General features: G+C 42.5%; 2 protein-coding genes across 17 annotated transcripts in view; one reads left to right on the top strand and one right to left on the bottom strand.

The window, feature by feature from the left end:
- Positions 1–23,555, bottom strand: part of rap1gapb (RAP1 GTPase activating protein b) — an 88,811-nt gene that overhangs the window by 29,644 nt on the left and 35,612 nt on the right. For 6 of the 13 annotated variants that reach the window (XM_058055946.1, XM_058055950.1, XM_058055941.1 and 3 more), the window contains one exon: positions 8,626–8,719. Coding sequence is in view for 2 of the 13 variants with exons in the window: in XM_058055941.1 (XP_057911924.1) it covers positions 8,626–8,719 (94 nt within the window). In the remaining 11 variants the exon portion in view is untranslated. Of the gene's footprint in view, positions 1–4,485; positions 4,628–8,625; positions 8,861–23,555 lie in introns of those variants that run through there. The other 7 variants (XM_058055947.1, XM_058055945.1, XM_058055951.1 and 4 more) reach the window with 5 other exon arrangements.
- Positions 13,001–22,139, top strand: LOC131106660 (dual specificity tyrosine-phosphorylation-regulated kinase 4-like). Of its 4 annotated transcripts, none has more exons than XM_058055962.1 (14): positions 13,008–13,198; positions 14,618–14,764; positions 15,785–15,958; positions 16,701–16,761; positions 16,867–17,036; positions 17,116–17,252; positions 18,512–18,652; positions 18,725–18,863; positions 19,734–19,803; positions 19,891–20,063; positions 20,128–20,188; positions 20,259–20,361; positions 20,435–20,511; positions 21,783–22,139. In XM_058055962.1, exons 3-14 carry the CDS (start codon positions 15,920–15,922, stop codon positions 21,863–21,865), a joined length of 1,254 nt encoding a protein of 417 aa, XP_057911945.1. In that variant the 5' UTR covers positions 13,008–13,198; positions 14,618–14,764; positions 15,785–15,919; the 3' UTR covers positions 21,866–22,139. The 4 variants fall into 4 exon arrangements, with proteins under 4 accessions (XP_057911943.1, XP_057911945.1, XP_057911944.1 ...); XM_058055961.1 differs by having other exon boundaries at positions 13,009–13,198; positions 14,618–14,785; XM_058055960.1 differs by lacking the exon at positions 14,618–14,764 and having other exon boundaries at positions 13,001–13,198.

Raw genomic sequence — 23,555 nt, 5'->3', positions numbered from 1 at the left:
ATTGGTTGCGTTACTCAGCTTTTTTTTGTGAAACTTCTACTTGTTACTTGAACTCATCAGCGTAATTACAGATTATTCTGTCTGAGCAGTTCTTTACTCTTTACTGCCATTACAACATTGGTTCTGCAGCTGCTATGTTGTGCAATATGCATGACTTGTTATTACATGAACACAGTCCGTCAATTAGAGCAAATGTTTTCCTTTCCACTTTATCATGCACTCTAAATGATCATTAAAGTCAGGCAGTCTGCTTTCAATTAACGCCCATGGTGTAGCCAGCGTATAACTACGGTGTGTTCAAGGACCACTGAACAAAGTGCAAGATCTCTACATCTCTACGTGGTATCATATATTTATAAATGAATACAACATTGGTTCTGCAGCTGCTATGTTGTGCAATATACATGACTTGTTATTACATGAACCCAGTCAGTCAATTAGAGCAAATGTTTTCCTTTCCAACTTTATCATGCACTCTAAATGATCATTAAAGTCAGGCAGTCTGCTTTCAATTAAATGCCATGCTGTAGCCAGCGTATAACTACGATATGTTCAAGGACCACTGAACAAAGTGCAAGATCTCTACATCTCTACGTGATATCATATATTTATAAATGAATACCGACTTTCTGTGATATGTTTTCGGTGAAAAACAGCAGGGATCCACTGCATATGTATTTCTAGTTTTTCTAATGAGATTTAGCACCAACTTGCACGCCTGCTGACCATTGCTTTGCTGCAGCTGTGCCCCAAATTTAATTGAGTTTTACGTTTGTTGGCATACTCCTGACTCCAAAACAAACACTGTCCATTGTAGACTACATGATCAGTGAACCACATGTATCTGGTCTGTCCCTGCAGGGACTACAGAGGGGGGGTCACACAAGAAGCAAAGGACCTCATCTGGAGCAGAAGCGCTTGAACCACTGAGGAGTAAGCACATCAGTCACATCTCTCCCACTATGGCGGCATGATGGGACCACTTGTAGCAAAGTGAAACATACTCACATCACTCAGGCACCTTCTCTTTAGCAGAGGCTTGCAGGGGGCGCTGTGGGCCCGCCTGTGCGACAACAACCTATGCTCTGTCATTACTACAAAATGCAAAAAAAAAAAAAAAAATGCTAACTTGAATCCAAAGTGGAAAGACGGAGTAAAATTGAGTGGCACGTCGGTGTGCAAGGAGAAAGCTGACATTAAAACGTGAGGATAGAATTCCACTTCCTTCCTCTTTTTTACGCACTGTATAACAGTCCGGCACACACATTTGCTTTGGAGGAAGTAGAAGGAAGGGAGGAACAAAATGTCTCTGAAGCTCCCCCCCATCACACGCTACAATTGTGTACACTTCTCTTTTTGTTGAATCACAACATGGGAACACTCGTCTTCCTCTTTGCTCTGTGAACAAAGCCAGCTCTTAAAGGCCTCTTATCATGCAAAAGCGACATGTTCTAATAGCAGTATGTGTTCCGAGAGTCTGTTTATGAGCGCCGTACATGAGAAATCGCGCTCAATTGTTTGCGTCTTTATAATAGAGGCGCTCAAACGCTGGTTTTTGATGTCGTCAAGAGGGGAAAAACCTTCTTCCTCATGGACATGACCCGCCGCTAGCTAGATGAAGTCACATCTCGCTTGTAATCTTCACAGTGGACAGCTTTGTAAAAAGAAGGAAAAAAAAAAGGCTTTGCTACACAACATAAAACAACTATCCATTTGTCAACAACAGGCACACGAGCTGTAAGTTTGATCCTTTTTTATTTTATCAGCAAATAGGCTAACCTAGCTTGATGTTGCTGTTAGCATTGTGGCTCACATAGGGAAGCTAGTGTTGTGATGTTTGTGTCCTCTTGAATGTATTATGTTAGGTAAGTGCAGGGTTAGCGTATATATACACATACATACATATACATACGTACATACGTACGTATGTATGCATACGTACGCATTCATATGTACGCATACGTACTTACGTACGTACGCATACATACGTACGCATACGTACTTACGTACGTACGCATACATACATACATACATACGCATACATACATACATAGGTATGCATATATACATACATACATACGTATGCATATATACATACATACATACATACGTATGCATATATACATACATACTATATGTACATACATACATATATACACATATACATACATATATATACACATGCATATATACATACATACACACACATATACATACATACACACGCACACTATATATATATATATATATATATATATATATATATAGATACGTATATATAGATAGATATATACATACATACACATACATATACATATATACATACATACACATATATAGTGGATAAAATACACAATAGCACTTGTTGGAGACATAGCATGGACAAACTCATCAAAGCTCATTAGCGTTAAAGCTACAGACACCCAAAATGACATGCCCCCAGTGGGGCTTGCTAAAAGCACTTTTACACTGTCAAACCTCCAGCATCACAGTTAGATTTTGGCCATCATTCTAATGCTGTCTTATGTCAATTTAAGTTTACTCCACATCCCATTCTGATTTCCACATCAATATGAAAGGTTTTACACCGCCAGCATTTTCCACTCACTGTGTGCAAATCGTGGAGCATGCACCACGGGGATGAGATGTGTTTCTCCCTATCAGTCACACTGGCAGCCATCAGATTATATCTTTGACCCGCTTCTGTAGGGTTGCTTACTTCCAAGAGAACAAACCTTAACCACATTCAGTACTAGTCAAAAGCTCATTCAATATAATAGAATAGAACAGAACTGCATTCATTTCTATGAATGGGACTTACACATAATGAGCAGAAATAATTACACTTACTCATTTTAATGAGTAAAATGTATCCTGATTCCAATTCCCTAAAAAGGTTGGTACACTCCAAAGACTGGAAACTCCATACCCAGAAGAACAATATGATGTATGCTGTCCAGTGCAGTGAGAAATGCACCGATTTTTACTTTGGGAAAACTAAATTAGCCACTGAGCAGGCGCATGGCACAACACAGATCCAAGACTGGGTGGTCTACCTGAGATGGATCCATCGTGAGCGCACAAATCCATCGATTTCTGTGCTCACGATGGATATAACTGCCTTGCGCTGGAGACCGATGCTTTGACACTGCGCTGACGATATAATGACAATTGTTGATCCGCTAATTGCATACAATGACAGGGTTAGGGTTGGGGGGTTAGGGTTAAGGTTAGGGTTTGGGTTTGGGGTTAGGGTTAGGATTAGGGTTCGGGTTCTGGTTCTGGTTCGGGGTTAGGGTTCACACTCCCCCCACCGAGAACAGTAACAAAGTGAACTGTTTGACAATTCAAAGATTTGAAATTTGCATGCATCGACTTCTTGTTGATTCTTGTAAGTAACAACGCTCAGAGCTGCCATCTGTTGGCATCTAAACAAACTACACACATCCATCCCGGGCGCAGTAATATACCATCGATTGTGAGAACAGATTGATTTGTGCGCTAACGATGGATCCATCTCGGGCGCAGCGCTATCGATCGATCGTGCAGATCCATCGTTAGCGCGTAACATACATATTCCTAGTCAACAGAGGAAGAAGGATGGTGTGCAAATGAAGTGAGGGAATCCATCGAGTTAAGGTTGAGAAACTAGTCTCTGAATACTTCCTAAGACTAAGACTCAGTCATTTAGCCTCTAAGAACAAAACAATGCATAGCCAAATGGGTCCATGACATCAATAGGATGCCACCCAAACAACCATGGTTGGCGGGCACCACTCCATTGTATCCTAACAATCGTCATTTGACACTAAAAAGCCAACCATTCCCGTCTGGATCCGCTTCCTGTTTTTGAGGATAAATACATTGGATCTTGCTTGACTAGAGCTGTCCTACCTAGTCTTTGAGTGTGAAATGATGAAGCCTGCTCGGATGAAACATAGTTGAAACATGATTCTGGACTGAATACTTGATACTTGAGTTTGAGACCCTTGCTTTTGATGCACAGATTTCCAAAAAAAAATGATCCTTCAACTTTTGGGGTCTCTGACTTGATATTAATTCAACTGTACTATGCCTGCAATAATGAGAAGGCTTGGCTGTGTTGGAAAGCAAGGCTAAGACCTCTTCATCTCAGAGTATAGCGGCGCACGAGTGGCTGACTTATTAACGGCGGCGCCGCTTGCCTGGCAGACTCGCCTCGGCGACTGTCAAAGATCCCGCATGCAAGCGCATATAAAAGGGTGGCATAAATAACCATCAACTACCGCCGCCCGTCTTCCTACTCAAAGTGTGAAAAAGGAGGTGAAGCTCGACTTCATTAAGTTTACACAAGAGAAGAACTTCTTTTTTTTTTGTATTTCCTGGAGGCAAACTAACAAATGATTTGCATTCAAAACAATATGCCCGCACAGCGCCGTACTCCGCCCCCCCCAGCACCACGTTGATGCTCTCAGGGTTATTCTCAGCCTCTCACGGTACACTAACCTTCAAAGGGAGTCAATCAATGGCTGCAGAGGTATGGTTGAACCGCTGGAGTTATGTTTGCCTGCTGAGTGAACATTGTTGGACCTCCATTGTGTTCCTGCACAGTTTGCTGCTTTTCAAGCCAGACTCATCTGAGTGGATCCTACAGACATCATCATCACCAATGTATTGATTTTCATTCCTCCACAGAATTCACATCACATCGAAAAAATAACCAGAAAAGAACTGATTTGATGTTGATATTGTAACATCATAAATACATATATATATATATCCCAAAATGATTAATACATGTTACATGTTGTGGTAAAGTTCATTTTTATTTGTTATTTGGTAACATCTAGCAGAATATATATTTTACACACTATTTTATGCTTATAATTCTAACAGTCCACCTTGAATTATTTGTCTAATTTTATCTAAAAGTGTCAAACTATTAGCTATATGTTCTAATGACCCTTTTTTTCTGGAGCACTTTGAACATCAGACCACATCAAATTCCGAAATTGAATTTTAGTTTTGTTGTTTTTTTTTACTGAATAAGACATCCGACTTGCAAGTCATGTTGCCATTATGTATGTTAAAAATTGAAATACTTAGAAAGCAACTGGCAGGCCGGATTCAAACGCTTGGTGGGCCACATGTGGCCCCCGGGCCGTAGTTTGCCTACCCCTGAAGTAAAGGCTCTGAAGTCTGCTGTGCTAGCAAGTAGAGACCAAATGTTAGTGGGAGCAAAATATAAAAAAAATATATTTTTTTAAATGATTTTTCTGCAATTTTGTTAAAATAATTTAGTGTTTTTGGATAGAAATGTATTGTTCCAGAAGGGTCGACAAGGGTCGCAGAGGGTGCTGGAGCCTATCCCAGCTGTCTTCGGGCGAGAGGCGGGGTACACCCTGGACTGGTGGCCAGCCAATCACAGGGCACATATAGACAAACAACCATTCACACTCACATTCATACCTATGGACAATTTGGAGTCGCCAATTAAAAAACCAGAGTACCCGGAGAAAACCCACGCATGCACGGGGAGAACATGCAAACTCCACACAGAGATAGCCGAGGGTGGGATTGAACTCGGGTCTCCTAGCTGTGAGGTCTGTGCGCTAACCACACGTCCGCCGTGCAGCCCTGTGTACTACATTTTAATAGAAATTCTCTGTAAGGGATCGATTTGGCACCTTAGCCAAGCATCAGTAATACAATGTAATATCAAATATTCCTTTAGGGTCATGGAGGCCTGCTGGAGCCTATCCCAGCTGACGTCAGACGTATATATGAAATAGTAATTTGGCTAGTGTTAGCAGACGTATGTGTCACAGCAATCCTTGTGTGAGTACTCAGTCCGGTAGTTTTCTTATATTGCAAAACCTTCTGGAGGAATAAGGATTGTGAGGCATCAATCAACTGCAAAAACATTTTTGCAACAAAAAGGAAAAAAATTGTCACACAAAAAATGTCCCCAACATGTATGGTTCGTATAATGACCGCATTTACATACTCAGCATTAATCTGCTAGCGATTCACCCTTGCCCTCATCCCTTTAATGTGAACCCACACTGAGCACAAAGCACCGGACTTGACAAAGTAAGTTGATAACCACAATTGCAGTACCGCTCAACTTTGTACTGCGAACTAAGGTTTTGTTGAGCTGAAATTTGAGCACAAAACTGCATTTGTGTCTGTGTCTATCCATCTATTGTATGGATGCTTCCTTATAGCACACATTACTTCCCTCATAACAAAATGCATTTCAATGACATGACATATACTGCATCGGCATGACTGTTTATCCTCATACATAATAATTTATAGAGTCAGTGCATAAGTCAATATAAAAACAGGGAACCGGAGTTTATAAAACATAATGTATGTATATGTAAATCAGTTCCCAGCAGCGCCATATACTGGTTATATTTATGCAACCACTGCGTTGCTTGCAAATTGTATTTACAGCATGACAGAAGTAATAGGCTTCCTATACTATGAATTAGAGAGGAACTTACTGCCGCACATGGCAAGGCACTACAGGCGCCTGCCAAGCACAGTTACAGGAGCTACAGGATAGGATGGGATGGTAGGGGCGGGGCGGGGATTGGGCATTCGCTGCACCTTTCACCCGGATGCAATCGCTCCAGGATAGCAGCTGATGAGGCGGATAAAGGCACACATGAAAGTAGGCTGGCCAGGGATGACTCACCCCAAAAGTCTGGATTGGGGCTAAAACTAAGTCGTTTTTTTTTAAGTATTTTTCTTTGTGAGCACTGACACGCATATAATTAATGCAATATTTTAGTGTTATTTCCAGACTGATGGATGAAAGTCAGCAGCACTGATTTGCCTGCTGAGAAAAGCAAATTATACCCATCTTATGCTGCATACATGCAAAGCAGCTTCATATATAGAAAAATATAATACATTATGTTTTAATACAAGGAGAATGTGCGGCTGCACGGTGGTTGAGTGGTTAGCGCGCAGACCTCACAGCTCGGAGTTCAATCGCACCCTCGGCTATTTCTGTGTGGAGTTTGCATGTTCTCCCATGCATGTGTAATTGCTACTTTATTCTTTGTTTTATTTGTTTCTTATATTACATTTTGAGTCCTTAATATTACAACTTCATGCTTCTTAGTAGGATGCACAGCGGTTGAGTGGTTAGCGCGCAGACCTCACAATTAGGAGACCCGAGTTCAATTCCACCTTCAATTGCATGTTCTCCCCGTGTATGCATAGGTTTTTTTTCCGGGTACTCCGGTTTCCTCCCACATTCCAAAAACATGCTAGGTTAATTAGCGACTCCAAATTGTCGGTAGGTATGAATGTGAGTGTGAATGGTTGTTTGTCTATATGTGCCCTGTGATTGGCTGGCGACCAGTCCAGGGTGTACCCCGCCTCTCGCCTGAAGACAGCTGGGATAGGCTCCAGCACAGACTTATGCGGACTTCCTTAACCGTGATAAACATCAGATTATTTTCTACAAAATAGAAATGGGCGGTACGGCGGTCGAGTGGTTAGCACGCAGACCTCACAGCTAGGAGACCAGGGTTCAATTCCACCCTCGGCCATCTCTGTGTGGAGTTTGCATGTTCTCCCCGTGCATGCGTGGGTTTTCTCCGGTGTCCTCCCACATTCCAAAAACATGCTAGGTTAATTAGCGACTCCAAATTGTCCATAGGTATGAATGTGAGTGTGAATGGTTGTTTGTCTATATGTGCCCTGTGATTGGCTGGCGACCAGTCCAGGGTGTACCCCGCCTCTCGCCCGAAGACAGCTGGGATAGGCTCCAGCACCCCCGCAACCCTCATGAGGATGAATGAATAAGGAGAATGAATGGCTCAATATGTTGAAACCCTCCTTTGGTAGTCAACAATGTTAAGAGTTGGGTTTTTTTGTCTCATAAACGGGTGTCTGGCATCGACAGTGCAGTGTTTGTCATTCATCACATCCACCATGTGAAAAGTGCTCTATTGTAACCATCTGGCTTCATCCATCTACATTCATCACATCAATTAGTTATATTTTATAACAACAACAACAACAAAAAACTAACATGCACAGACTAGGAAAAACTATAAGCCTACTGACTATGTACTGTTTTTCCCAATAAACATTTTAACTCAAGGGCGCTGCACTAAAGCAAACAAACAGGAAGTCATTCTGACTCATTATAAAACATCATGAAACTAACATATACTTGCAGTCACGTACTGCCGATCAAGAGAATTGCTATTATTATTCTTGTCACTTGTTGCTTGGCAAAATACTTGGAGCGCTCCTCAAATATGCCAGTCACAATTAGTGTTTCCTCTGCAGCTTAAGGGAACTGGTCTGGTTTGGTCCACACAGCAGCAAAATGGTAGGGAGAGTTGTTGGCAAGAACATAGTCAAAGTCAAGCAAACAAAAACTCCAGATACTCTATTGCGTCTGTGTATTATGATGAAAAGGTTTTTAATAATAAGCTAACCAGAGCACTTCACAACCAAGAACAGGAAATAAAGGAAAACAAACACAAAAGCGTTGCATGATGCAATGCCTAACAAGTCGGAACATTTCATTTGTAAAAACAGATTTGTCCTAAACACAACAATTGTTGTTCACTTGAAATAAACAAATCAGTCATCCAAGAAAGAAGAACATACCTGTGAGATCAAGGGAAGAGGAAAAAGTCCACCGGAATGTTGGAGTGAGCGCTTTACTTCATCGGGGATGCGGGTGATTCTTCCATCTTGCTTCCTGAGAACCACAAAGGGAGGTTAGGACTACTAGTTGGATTTAAGAAACTAAAAATGACCTCTATCCAAAAAACGGCAATGAAATGAGGACTCTATACAAGATACTGATAGTGGTTTGTTTATGGGCAACAAAGCAAAATAGAAACTTTTATCTCTTTGTTCTTTGCAGAACTCCTCCCCTTTTGTGTATTTGTGAGGAATTAGCAGGCTGGCCAAGCAATATTACTTCACACTTTGTCTAACACATCAGTCACTAGTTCGAAGTGGCGGCCCATCTGTGCGCACATCCTGTTCACAAACCTGCAGCAGAGGGACGAATTACCAAAACCGATAAGAGAAGAATATCGCAAATTGGAATCCTCGCTCACATATTTGGTCCGTTCTGTTGTTTTTGCCACCGTGAATAACGACTTTCAGTGTGAATGTTAGTGAAAGCAACCGGAAATGGAGAGCTTGATTGAGTTTGTGAGGATGTCGTACACACGCCGTTTGTCACAAAGCACACAAACAATCGCACAATTTAAAAGGTGCAACTTTCAAATGTTAGTCACCAAGAACTCTTTACATTGAAGACATCCAGACCATCCAGTTTGCGCTCAACATTCAGATGAACAACTAACATTTAATCTGTTAAAAGTGCTTCAAGTGGCTGGTGGTCAGATTAGCTGTTCTTTTGTCCATCTTGGAACAGATTGATTTCTTAAACCCAAAGTCAATGAATCCTATTGATTTTGGAAGCCAAGTAGAAATATGCTTGTGTGGGCTGAAGCTCAAATTGGTTGCCTTTTTTGACAGAACTTATTCATTTTCTACCGCTTATCCTCACAAGGGTCGCAAGGGTGCTGGAGCCTATCCCAGCTGTCTTCGAGCAAGAGGCGGTGTACACCCTGGACTGGTGGCCAGCCAATCACAGGGCACTTATAGACAAACAACCATTCACACTCACATTCATACATATGGACAATTTGGAGTCGCCAATTAACCTAGCATGTTTTTGGAATGTGGGAGGAAACCGGAGTACCCGGAGAAAACCCACTCATGCACGGGAAAAACATGCAATCTCCACACGGAGATGGCCGGGGGTGGAATTGAACTCGGGTCTTCTAGCTGTGAGGTCTGCATGCTAACCACACGACCGCCGTGAAGCCCAGAACTCAACCACTTTCAAACTAATTTCTTTGAACGTTTTGGATTATTGTTTGTTGAAATGTTATGAACCCAGTCAGAGGGACTAGCTGGACTCAGAAGTCATAATTTCAAAATTTTTGGAAATTATTCTTACCAAAAAATCCTCTTGATTTTCGATGAGTTTTTGTTGACTCGTTCTGCACACTGCAGTTCACATCCTTAAAGGGGACCTATTATGCTAATTTTTCAACCCTTTGTGGTCTCCTATAGAGCAGCTACACACAATAACCCGCAGAGAAAACTTTCTAGATCTTCCAGAATCTGCACCTATTCCAAATGTATTTTCTTTCATTTGTGCTTCCTGTCTGTTTTGATCTATGCCTCCAGGTATGCCCTCTTTGCTGTGATTGGGGACATGCCCAAAGTGCTTCCTAACTATGAACCATATAAGGATGTTCGCCCCTTTGTGACATCACAAAGGGACAGTTTTACCACGCCTCTTGAAATCGAGCGTTTTGAGCTATTCCAAACTTCTTGCAGGGCTCACTTCCAAATGTTCAAACTTAATTATCTGAAACTTGGTCATCGTTTAACACGGGAATACAACATTCTAACTACATTTATAGGTCAGAAAAGTGGAAAATGCATAATACGTCCCCTTTAACTTGTTTTTTTATACTTTTTCATTGTATAACAGATGCAGATAATATAGGTTTGTCCACAGTTTGACTTTGGAATGCATTAATTCACTTTACATTGTTTCCTATGGAGATACGGTTTTGAAAGATCATGATAGAATTACATTGATTCATTGCATTGGGTGATTCATTGGGGTGAGGATAAGGACCGCCAGAGACCATTTTGTCCTTGAGTGTCCTTGACCACAATGACTCTTGGGGCTTCTAATTGATGACTGATGAAGCAACATTGATATGGATGCTTGTACTGTGTATAATGGATACATCACAGCTAGAATTGCCAACTAATTACACCGACCCCCGGTCAACTGTGACACGGCTTCCTCTTCACAGATGCTGCATGCTCTCCTGAAGAGAATCATCTCATTACATGGATAATGTGGTGATCATTACGTCCAAATGGAGGCCGACTCTTGCTAGTAATCCAACAGAGAAGAGAAAGGTACGCTTCTCGAGTGTAAATTAATGCAAGTATCGTTTTCGGATGCTGATGAGTTGTGATCAGAGCGAGCACATCAAGCAAAAATGAAATCAACAGAGAAGCGTCCGTCGTTCCAGCAGATTAACTAGTTGCCATGTTGTGGCTCATCATTTCACATGACAGCAGCCAAGAAAGAGACGAGAGAAACTAAAGCGGCGTGTCTTCTCCTCTCTGAACCCACGGCTGCTGCCAACAAGCTGTACATCGTACATCTTCATTGGTTGGCCAGTCAAACCAACCGCGGCTTATTTTTTCACGGCCCTAAATTCTCTTTCACCTCTTATTCTTCTGCTTCCAGCTGCAAGTTGTGGAAAATGTGTGTTGCCTAGCAACCAGATGAGTGCTTGGATTGATGAAGTGCAGTCGAACTCAACTACTGTTCCACTAAACATAAGAGCATCAATCCAACCATCCATTTTCTATGCCGCTTATCCTCAGTAGGGTTGTGGGGGTATGCTGGAGTCTATCCCAGCTGACTTTGGGCAAGAGACGGGGTGCACCCTGGACTGGTCCCCAGCCAAGCCAATTGCATGGCACATATAGATATTGGTATTCATCAGGAAGGGCAAGCCGAAATCAGTATGAGGATCAAAACTTGTGGCAACTCCGAAACCAGGAAAAACCCGAAAGAACAAAAACTCAAACTAACCGAAACTAACAGAACTAACATGCAAACTCCACAGAGATGGCCGAGGGTGGAATTGAACTCGGGTCTCCTAGCTGTGAGGTCAGCACGCTAACCACTCGACCGAACTGCTACCGCTTGTCTGAGGTCGGGTCGCCGGTGCAGCTGCCCAAGAATCCTAGACTTGCCTCTCCCCAGCCACTTTGTCCGGCTCCCCTGGGTGGATCCTGAGACGTTCCCAAGCATATTGGGAGTTGGGTCTCCCCGGAGAGGCGTCCAGGAGGCATCCTAACCAGATGCAGACACCAGAGAACAGAGGAGGCTGGGTGTTTAAACACCACTAATTGCAATTGCAAACATTTGTACACAACTCCACTGGGGTAAAGCGGCTGGAACTTCCTCCCCAGCATTCCAAAATAAGAGTGCAGGACAGGCAGGTATAAAATGCTAAGTTGAAGGCAGTTGAAAAATGGTCTGGCCGGAACCGCAAAGATGGAGGCAACCTTGTCTCATCCTGGAGCGCCATTCAAACAAATGTTTCGTCACATAAATAGGTAAAAACAGTTAACAATGACAAAGAAAAAGACAATCAAGTGGCATAAACAACAGGTAAGTCGATGGTCCAGCTGATAGAACAACCAAGAGGAAAGCAATCAATGAACCAGTGCTGTTCATGACGCTGGCCCTTTAAACCCCACTAATTGCAATTGCCAACAGCTGGGCACGACTCCACTGGGGTAAAGCCACTGTAATTTCACCCACAACAGGAAGTGCAACCTTCCAAAATAAGAGCACGGGATAGGAAGTGATTATCCTATGTTGCGGATAATGACAGAAAGTACATTTATAAAACAGTTCAGCGGACACATATTTATTTTGTTATTGCCTCACTTGCCTCCCCCGATCACACATCAGTGCCATAATCCATGCTCCTTCAACTCTTATTTTTCGACTGCATGACCGGTAAAGAACTCTTATTGATTTTGGATGTCACGCAATCAGGGGGTCAGGCGCCATGTTGGTTATGTTAACTAAGTTTTCACTGCCGTGTTTAACTCTGGTCTGCCCTCAGGTGGTCAACACCTGCTATGACATCCCAATGAACGGTAACGTATATTTTACTCATGTTATATTTCTTTAAAGACTACACCAGTATTAATGGCTGGTTACCACAGCAACAGCGTGATAAACCATCGATTTGCACAGAATCATCAATTCACTCCTACCCCCACGCCCACAAAAAAAAAACGCGTCACGAAAAAGTACATTTTTTTTAACCAATACTTGACGTCAATGCTGGAAACTCTTTCATGGGATTATGACGACACCGCGAGACTTTGTTACAAATTAAAGTGCAGGGCGACGTCAGTAATGACTTTAAAAATAAAGTCATCAAGTCGTGGTAGAAAGAAAGCGATGATGAATTTTGTGGACCAAAGTCCGCTCATTAAGAAGAGGCGCCTGGGACTTGAGACTGCAGCATCGGGGAAGATGCTGCCAACAGTCAGGCCTAATAGTGATAGACAAACTAATGAGCAACAAACCAAGGTTAGTTTACCTTAAAACGGTACCCTAGACATACATATAAGCATCATATTGTTATGCTGTACTCATAGAACACTTGACATGAATCATAATAATCATTTCATGAGTTGCAGAAACGAATGAATTGAACAATATGTTATTATTTAACAATATGTTGCATTAAGAGCTCTACAATGTTATTTGGGTAGAACCTGTTCACCCATAACATCCAGGAATAGTTATCACTATGGAATAATATATATGACACATTCTTATATATATATATATCCTGTTCCCAAGTCTGTTTAAATGTGTTACTGTTCATAATTCATCCGCCTCACAGGTGTGGCATATCACCATGCTGGATAGATAGAATGATTGTTATGATATATTATGATATATTAGGTCCCAGGCCACTCCCAAAATATGCAGGTTAAATGTACTTATATGCTTGCTTATGGCATTTTCAATGCACAGCAATACTGTGATGAGAGCCTGATACACCTCATGTTGCGGCATGATAATAATGCACAACCCCAAGTTGCAAGGATTTGTACATAATTCCTAGAAGCTTCAGACAAGCGGAAAACATCCCAGTACTTCCATGGCCAGCATACTCATCCGATATGTCAACCGTTGAGGATTGTTTGATATGCTTAGGATTGGTGTATACGGTATTTGCAGTACATGGTGGTCACATCAGACACTGACTAGTTTTGGGAACGCCACCAATACAGTTAAACTGGCTTTGATTGTGGTACACTTAGGCTGTGTAGTTTTTACAGTTATGGTACCGCTTACCCTCATGATGGAGCCTATCCTAGCACACTTACAGCGAGAGGCGGGGTACACCCTGGACTCACAGGGCACATATAGGATGCCCGAGCGGGGAATCGAACCCGGGTCTCCTAGCTAAGTGGCTTGCGCGCTGTGATATGTAAAGGAATATGCATATAATGTGACTAATCATTATATTGTATAATGCAGCATCAACAGAATCATTAATTCATTCATTCATTTTCTACCGCTTTTTCCTCACAACGGTAGCGGGGGGTGCTGGAGCCTATCCCAGCTGTCTTCGGGCGAGAGGCGGGGTACACCCTGGACTGGTGGCCAGCCAATCACAGGGCACATATAGACAAACAACCATTCACACTCACATTCATACCTATGGACAATTTGGAGTACCCGAGGAAAAACCACGCATGCACGGAGAGAACATGCACCCTTCATGGGGGCAGGGGGGCGCGGGGGCTGTTAGGGCGTGGTGAGTTTGAGGCTCACCATGTGATCCCTCGTCAGGAAGCGGCTATAAAAGCCCCGTTCCCAACCCGCTATACTTGCAAGTGTGGGCAAAATGTGGGTATGACTACTACCTCAGTATGGATTTGGGTAGCATGCAGACACTATGTAGCACTTCTAGTGCACTTTTATTGTTTGCAGGGCTGCGTCTGGCTATGGATGATGTGTGACGTGCAACGAGTGTGAAGTGTGAGTGTTTGCGCCGCGCATGAAATGGGCGAGAAGAGGGAAGTCAGCTGAATCTGCGCTTCAGAAGGCAGCGGATGCGGCTGGAGGGGCCCGGCAGAGGTGGATAAACCTGCTTTCCATGTAGGTTTTCAGTTAATAATGTGAGAAGACTAGAAATAAATCCATTGTGAAATACAAAATATGAGTTGTGGTTACCAGCATTGTGTTGATGTTCTGGTAAAACTAACATATTGACTTTGTTTGGCTTAAAATAAGCTATGAACATTTTTTTGGTGAACCCTAAGATAGATTTAAACATTTACACTGCATGAATGTAATCAATATCATTGGGATTGGGACTCCGATCGGGACATCCCTAGATGGGAGTGTCCATCCATGAATCCATTTTCCTATGCTTATCTGGGTGGTGGGGTCAGAAGTATCAGTAGGGAAGTCTAGACTCCACCGGGTTCCACCGGGAGGACACCAAGGCGTTCCCAGGCTAGCTGTGAGACATTTTCCCCGGCTGGGCATGTCTGGAACACCTCACCGGGGAGTTGGCCGGGAGGCATCCAGACTGGATGCCGGAACCGCTCAATGCGAAGGAGTGGCTCTACTCTGAGCCCCTCCCGGATGACTAAGCTCCTCACCCTATTTATTAGTCCAACCCAAAGCTAAAGGTCAGAGGTGAGGGTGGGAACACCGATCGACCGGTAAATTGAGAGCTTTGCCTTCCGGCTCAGTACTCTCTTCACCATGATGGTCCAGTCCAGCGACCGCATTAGTGCAGACTCTGCGCCGATGAACCTGTCGACCTCACGCTCCAACCTTCCCTCACTCGTGAACAAGACCCTGACATACTTGAACTCCATCCACCAGGGGCAGGACCTCATTCCCAACCCGAAGGGAGCAATCCACCCTTTTCCGACTGAGAACCATGGCCTTGGACTCGGTGCAAACTTCCCCAGTAAACACTAAAGGTCACAGCCCGATGAGGCCATCAAGACCACATCATCTGCAAATAGCAGAGATGACATCATCAGGCCCCGAACTGGACTCCTTTGATGCCTTTATGTTACTTGTTAAAATGTTATCTCAGTATTGTTTATGAAATGAATATTTCTGTATAAAAACTTGCAGATCCCGCTCACTGCTAGAGTCCCCAAAGAGCCAACCAAGTCAACCAAAAACACCCAGGCAACCCATCATTGCCAAACATCCCTGCCGTCAAACCACCCGCACAAAATAACCAAACTGGGGTTCCCTCAAATCCACATGACTCAGCAGAAGACAGTCTCCACGCCTGCTCAACAGGTATGCACTTTCATCCTTAATATGCTGTTTTGTCAACATGGCACTTGGAATATTTACTGGCAAAATGATTGACAATGCTAGCACTAGCTTTACTAGCCACTTCAGTAATTTATAGTTAGCATAAATGAACATTTTGACTTAGTACTCTTAATGATTGGAAGTGCATGAGAAAGTTGAAGTTGGTATCTCCGCTTGGGCATCACTGTGGGGAATTTGTAGGTTTTCTACGGGTACTCCGGTTTCCTCGCACATTCCAAAACATGTTAGCTTAATTGGCGACTCCAAATTGTCCAAATGTATGAATGTGAGTGAATGATTTAGTGTGATGTTTATTTGTGCCCCGCAATTGGATAGCGACCGGTCTAGGGTGTGCCAGGTGAAATCGGCTGGGATAGGCTCCAGCACACCCCTGCTATTCTTGTGAGGATAAGCGGCATGGAAAATTGATGAACGGATGGAGAAACTGGAAATGAAAATGCAGCTTTTTGACCGCAGCGTCATTTAATTTATGGTTAGTACACTTAAGTACACTTAAAAGCACATGCCGGGGTCGATAAAGCTACTTGCTTACCACATGTGATACTAGAAATGTAGTTACTGCCATCTTTTTACGATTATAGCACATTAAGTGGTTAAGTGAATAGAGTCGTTAAATGGTGGTATTATACTGCAAACGAGATGGATCTTAATTGCACCCTCTGCTGGGTACTGCCAGAAAGTGAATTTTCAATTCTTTGTTCAGATAAACAAAAGCTGCAAGAACAGAATCCTCACTTCCCAATCACCGGGCAGGACTCCTGAATGTAAGAACCAAACAGAACTGTTTTTCTATCAATTCTATCAATACTGTGAATAAATCCTTGAGTGATTTCTATGATCTACATACTGTACTCTTCTGTGATGCACAGCGGTTCTCCGAGACAGCAAGCGATGCCTGACGGCGTACGAGCAGAACGAAATCAGAGAGTACCGACACGTGTGGTATGTCGGAGAAAAGGCCAAGAAACCCAGGCGCTCGAAAGAGGTCACGTCGGAGGACGGCGAGTCCTTTGACGACTCCAAAGGGTTCTACAAAGTGGTGAGTAGCCCACTTAGCAGATCTGTTTGTATTGTATTTGTTTTGAGTTGATGGCAGATTTAATTGTTTTCATCGGCAGAGGGTTGGCGACCATCTGGCCTACCGATTTGAGGTGCTGGGGGTGATGGGATCTGGGCTTGCAGGAAAGGTGCTCAAATGCAAGGACCACAAGGCTATGGCTCCTGTCGCCGTCAAGGTTTTTCGAAACACAACCGAGTAAGACATCACTGTAGCAATACTTTGAGAAAAATCCACATCAGGCTTGAAAGAATGTACCAATTTAAGCCTCAACTTTTTTCGGTGAAATCGTGCCCATTTCCGGTGTATTTCCTAACAGCACTAAATTCATCACCCAGTAACTTAATACTCAAAAGGTGTATACACATATATGTAAACATGCCCCAATATAAAAAAAACCCTTAGTTTTCCCATAAGGCATTGCTTCTGTGCAAAAAGAATGTACCAATTTAAGCCTCAACCTTTTCCGGTTAAATCTTGCCCATTTTTGGTTCATTTCCTAACAGCACTAAATTCATCACACAGTAACTTAATACTCAAAAGGTGTAGAAATAAATATGCAAACATGCCCCGATATGACTAAAAATAAACATAGTTTTCCCATAAGGCATTGCTTCTGTGAGCTTTAACTAGCTAACTTTAGCAGCACCTCAGCACCTCAGCATCATTTTCTATGCTTTTTATCCTCTATTGAAGGAAGGAACACCAAACTAAAGCAGCCAAAGAGAAACCAACAGGCAAGCTCACTTGAAGCAGCTAAGATTTGTAAAAGTAGGACGTGACAAAACAAATTGTTGACAAACAAAAAAAAAATTGACAAAACAAAAAACTTTTATCGATATACGTTTCTACATTTCTGATGTGTGATGTGAGTGTTAGTTGCTGTGTGATGAGTTTAATGTGTGTAAGATGAAATGGTGAGTCAGACAGTAATGACCTACTGAAATTCCCAATGGGTTCGTAAGCTAGTTGAGACTTTATCTCAGGATTGGCTCCCATCAAAAGAGCTTACTGGTCCTCACTTAGTTGTGTACGCCACAATATGTCACGCCATGACGTGGACCCATGCCTGTATAAGGACAAATTTGTTAAAAATCTGGATCAATTCCGGATAAGCGGTAGAAAATGAATGAATGAACTTTCACTTGTATAGTGCTTTTCCAACTCTAAGGCAATTTGACACTGAGCAACTGGGGTTTCGGTATCTTGCCCAAGGATACGTGGACATGATCATGGGAGGCAGGCAGAACGGGACCCACAATTCGGTTGGGAGGCAACCACTCTTTCACCTGAGCCTTGTCGCCCCCGGAAAATATTATAATTCAAACCTGCAATAAAAGCCTGTTGGCCAGGCTATCAAGTCTGCTTCTGTGATACACGCATTTCATTCAGCAGTAAGCTTTTAGTGTCTAGTATACATTATTTTGTCAGTGCAGTGAAAATGTTTCTATTTCCAGAGGTCATAAGCTTGCACAGACGGAATTAGACAACCTAAAGACCTTGCAGCGGCTAGACAAGACCAACAAAGCCAACATGGTCCACATGAAGGAGCATTTCTACTTCCGTAACCATCTCTGCATCACCTTTGAGCTTTTTGAGTGAGTCGAAGCCTACTCGGTAAGTCTACTCTTCATTGATGTCCTAGTAACATTGCCGTCGTCTCCTGTTAGAAAGGACCTCCATAAAGCCTTAGTAGAAAGCAAACTGCGGCGACTCTGTGAGGCCGACATCAGGAAATACGCTATTGATGTGCTCAAGTGTCTGAAAGTGCTCAAAGACGTGCAGCTCATCCATGGTGACCTGAAGCCAGTAAGTAAATTAGACTGTCCATTATTCTTATTTTTGTTTGAAAGTAAAAAAAAAACCTTCCTTGCCTTCAGCATTTCCAAAAAAATACAAGGCTGCAAGACGTAAATGGTTCTTCAGTAAAATGGCTGAATATGTGCTGATCCCTCCATATTGATAGAGCAGGCAAGTTTATGGCCTGAAATAGACAGTGAAATACAGTTTGAAGTTTTACGAGTCCAAACTTGCTGAAGACTGACTCAAGAGCGTTCTTGTGAAGAGAACAAATCAGCTTTGTAATTAAAAGCAATGTACTTATTCTATATTTCTATATTTGCTACTTTAACCACACATGACATATATTACCATTACCATTAACAACTGTGGCTCCCTTGTCTCCTCACAGCTAGGAGACAAGGGTTCAATTCCACCCTTGGCCATCTCTGTGTGGAGTTTGCATGTTCTCCCCGTGCATGCTTGGGTTTCCTCCGGGTACTCCGGTTTCCTCCCACATTCCAAAAACATGCTAGGTTAATTGGTGACTCCAAATTGTCCATAGGTATGAATGTGAGTGTGAATGGTTGTTTGTCTATATGTACCCTGTGATTGGCTGGCCACCAGTCCAGGGTGTACCCCGCCTCTCGCCCAAAGACAGCTGGGATAGGCTCCAGCACCCCCGCGACCCTCGTGAGGAAAAGCGGTAGAAAATGAATGAATGAATGAATCATCCTAAATAGCAAATATAGTGGGTCCAAAGGTAGAACCTTGGGGGACTCATGCAGCAACCTTATTTCAGGTGTTGACAAATTATGTTTTAGAGAAAAATGTCATAAATATATGGAAAGCATTAACAAGAAAACAAGACACTTCTGAAATGTTCTATGGATCTTCCAGGAAAACATCCTATTGGACAAAGAAAACAATGCAGCAGTGAGTGACTTTGGTGGGAGCATCTTCATAAGAGGTGAGACTCAGTGACCCCAGTAATGAAGACATCTTATACATGTCGACATATGAAATACATATCTTTACATCTCTGCATCTCCCACAGGTCGGCCCATCAATCAGACGCTAGCCTACATGGCTCCGGAGTGTCTGGTTGGCAAATGTTGCACCACAGCCTCGGACATGTGGAGCCTCGGCTGCACGCTGGCAGAGCTGGACTGGGGATTATTTCTCTTTAAAGGCAAAGACAAAGCGGACATTTTTAACTGCATAACAAGGGTAATAAATCCTAATAATTGAATTCTCTTGTTTTTAGGTTAATGACTGTAACTGTTTACTCTAGGTGCTCGGTCTTCCTCCTATTGACTTGCAGGCTGCAGCCAGCAAAAAAAACTACTGCATCGGTGAGCAAAAACTATTTCTCCTTACCTTGGGGCGCAAGAGCGCTATCATGATTGATTACTTGTGATACAGAGAGCTCGGACGCGGAAGACAAAAACCAACCAAAGAACCCTCTGGCCATGAGACTGAAGTCGAAAAATCCAAAGTTTCTGGATTTCATTCGCTGCTGTCTCGAGTAGGTTGACCTAAAATGATCATACTGGACATGCTGCAGAACATCCATGAAATGATTGTGTATCATTGATCAGATATGACACAACAAAACGACTAACGCCGGAGAAGGCTTTGCGGCATCCATGGATCAAACAAGCAACCAAACATTCATGTGAGTCCACTCTAACACACGTCACTGCTTCTATATTAATCATATTGATAATAACTGAGCTAAAAAAAAAAAAAATCTTGGGTCAGTGAGTTCAGCACTTTGACTTCATCTTGATAGATGACCAAGATTGATCTTTGTAATGATTTCTATATGAAGTACAGAATCTGTGTCTTTGAGCTCATCTGTATGCAGATGAGCGATTATGCTGCATTCAAGATTAAAAAATTGGCGGCCTTGGTTAAAGGGGACCTATATGCTCATTTTCGGCCCTTTGTATTGAGTTGTGGACGCCTATAGAGCAGCTACACACAATAACCTGCACAGAAAGCTTTCTAGATCTTCCACAATCTGCACCTATTCCAGCTGTATTTCCTTGGACTTTCAAAGCGGTATGTTTGAATTTATTACACCCACGGCACATGTTTACTCAGGAAATCCGGCTCACTGTGATGTCACAGTGAGACTATTCAGAGCCATACACAAACTTCCTTCAGGGCTCACTTCCAAATACGCAAATCTCATTTACTGAAACATTCTAACAACATTTATAGGTTATAAAAGTGGAAAAAGCATAACAAAGAAAAAGTAAACAACATGGCTGATGTCCTGGTTAATTATATACAGTAAAACATTGGTTCCATTAATCTATTCCAGAAGGTTACACTTCGATTTTTCCCATAAGATATAAAATAAATCCACTTTATTTGTCTCAGAAAGACAAAAAATATTCACCAATAACAATAGTTTTATGTGCAGAATAGCAGAAATTACATTGTTTTACATGCATACAAATCCAAATGAAGATCAATGATGAATGAAAGGATTTAACTTAGTTTTTGGAATGTGGGAGGAAACCGGAGTACCCGGAGAAAACCCACGCATGCACGGGGAGAACATGCAAACTCCACACAGAGATAACTGAGGGTGGAATTGAACTCGGGTCTTCTAGCTGTGAGGTCTGCGCGCTAACCACTCGTCCGCCGTACAGCCCCATCCATCAATCAACCAATTTCGAGTAAATGACTCCCACTTCCGGTTTATGCACCGCCCATTCCGAGTTACAGATAGTGGTGTACTCGCTCATCCCCAATGTTTATGGTTGTTGGACCTGAATGATCCCGTTTGACTCCCTTTTTTTTCAACCTGAAGACAACATTAATTATATTAAAATGTCAGTTGAAGCCACATAGGTATGACATATCCACAGCTAGAACCTGGAAGTGTTTAAACTGTCTTCAAAATGTCTTTTTGTTGTGTGTGTGTGTGCTCAGATAACAAACCGACTATAAGCAGCTTACTGAAGAGAGAGAAGATTCCACCACCGATGTTGCAGCCGACCACAATTTACAAATGACCAGACGCCCGCTTGACGACCAGCTTTTTTTATGTATAGGAAAAATTGACAGAAAAAAAAACATACATGCTTGTCCAATAATTCATTTTTAGCATGTTACTGTTTTTTCTTTTAAAAAGTAGCTCTTCCTTACTCAAGAAAGACTACTGAAAAACAGCAGTTCCTCATTTGCTCACTTAGTAGCAGAACCTTGTTTCAAGCTTATCTCTTGTCAGCAGAAAGTTGCCAAGATGGACACAAAGCCTCGGAAAGTAAATCTTCATTCTGCGTGTTACCTCCACAGACTGCTGGGTCATTAACTCAGTGATAAGAATTCCGCCTTTTATGTCGACCAATCACGGCCAAGGGTGTGTGCGCGCTGTGGCTGCAAATGAGCTCGCGAAACGCTGAATGGGGTACAAAGTGAATTTAAAACAAATGTAATTAGGATGGTGGGTCGGCACAGCAAAGCCCACCACACACACCGCCACCCAAACCACCCCCCCCCCATTGTAATTGTATTGATTATGATCTTTAATAAGATTCTGATGAATGGACCTGTTTCAATCAGACGACGTTACTTACACATTACACAAGTCCAGCACATGCAAAAGTCCAATGGGACCTCAAGTTCCCAATGAGTCTGAAGTTGGAAAAACAAGGTTTGTCCTGGTTGTTAAGTACAATATGCCTACATATAGTTGAGGCTCTGTAATACAAGTGGACTTATCATCTTCATCTTAGCAAAAACCCAACAATTGTGTAACCGTATCGCCGGCGCAAGGCCACATGCAGTGTGAAAATGACTAATGCATGTGCAGCGTCGCTAATGATGCAGCGCTTTCTTTGGCAAATAGCAGGAAGCCGCAGGCAGCACAGGAAGCGTCAGACAGCATCGCATCAAGGTCCTTTATGCTAGCGTAGGATTGTCTATTAATGGAAGACTAACTTAGTCCACTAGAGCTAAACAGGCTTTCTCGGCATGACAATATCCTAAATACTCCCAAACACTCCTGAATTGAGTTTTATACAATACAGCATCCCTCACTTCTCTTTGGGTCATACCATTTTGCCTCAAGGTTCCATAATAGTGAATTGGCAACGTGTTGACCGAAATCTGGCCTTGGTTTTGCTGCTGCAATTAAAGCGCTTTGCTGAAGCCCGACTGGGAACACACCATTTTGTGTGTGTGAGCATTAATGCTGATGAGCTGTTTGTCCAGGCTTGTATCCAAAAAGAGCTATTGTGCACTTGGTGCACTTTGTAGGTCCAAGGTAAGAGATACAATATTAATGACAGGAGCTAGCATAGACATGTGAACTACTGTGTCAACATTACTCACGTAAATAGCAAAATGCTAGGGTTAGCCTAATCACTAGGATGAAAATAAAACCTATAACTCACAATTCTGTAGCTGATATTTGGCTCAAGTTCAAATTGTGTTTTAAGATGTGTAGCAAAGCCTCCGTATTTTCGGAGTATAAGTCGCACAAGGCCAAAAATGCATAATTCACTAGAAAAAAACACAAGTCACACTGGAGTATAAGTCGTATTTAAAATAATAATGTACTGCAAAAAAGGTCAGTAAGGATAATTCATAATGCCGCCTACAGAGAACATACTAACTCCTTATTTCTAAAATCACAAATACCTGCTGATATAGTTCATCTTCAAACAGCTAAAATAATGCATAAGGCTAAAAATAACCAAT

This window comes from Doryrhamphus excisus, chromosome 18 (assembly GCF_030265055.1).
Source record: "Doryrhamphus excisus isolate RoL2022-K1 chromosome 18, RoL_Dexc_1.0, whole genome shotgun sequence".
Taxonomy (NCBI): domain Eukaryota; kingdom Metazoa; phylum Chordata; class Actinopteri; order Syngnathiformes; family Syngnathidae; genus Doryrhamphus; species Doryrhamphus excisus.
Note: the sequence above shows the minus strand (reverse complement) of the source record. Positions and strands in the feature narration are given on the sequence as shown.

What these genes read in the sequence shown, in the direction of transcription:
- LOC131106660 (XM_058055960.1), top strand. Translation starts at nt 13,022, where the DNA reads ATGACTTTAAAAATAAAGTCATCAAGTCGTGGTAGAAAGAAAGCGATG. An exon ending in ATCACCTTTGAGCTTTTTGA is followed by an intron (nt 18,653 to 18,724) that starts GTGAGTCGAAGC and finishes GTCTCCTGTTAG; the next exon opens with AAAGGACCTCCATAAAGCCT. An exon ending in CAAAAAAAACTACTGCATCG is followed by an intron (nt 20,189 to 20,258) that starts GTGAGCAAAAAC and finishes CTTGTGATACAG; the next exon opens with AGAGCTCGGACGCGGAAGAC.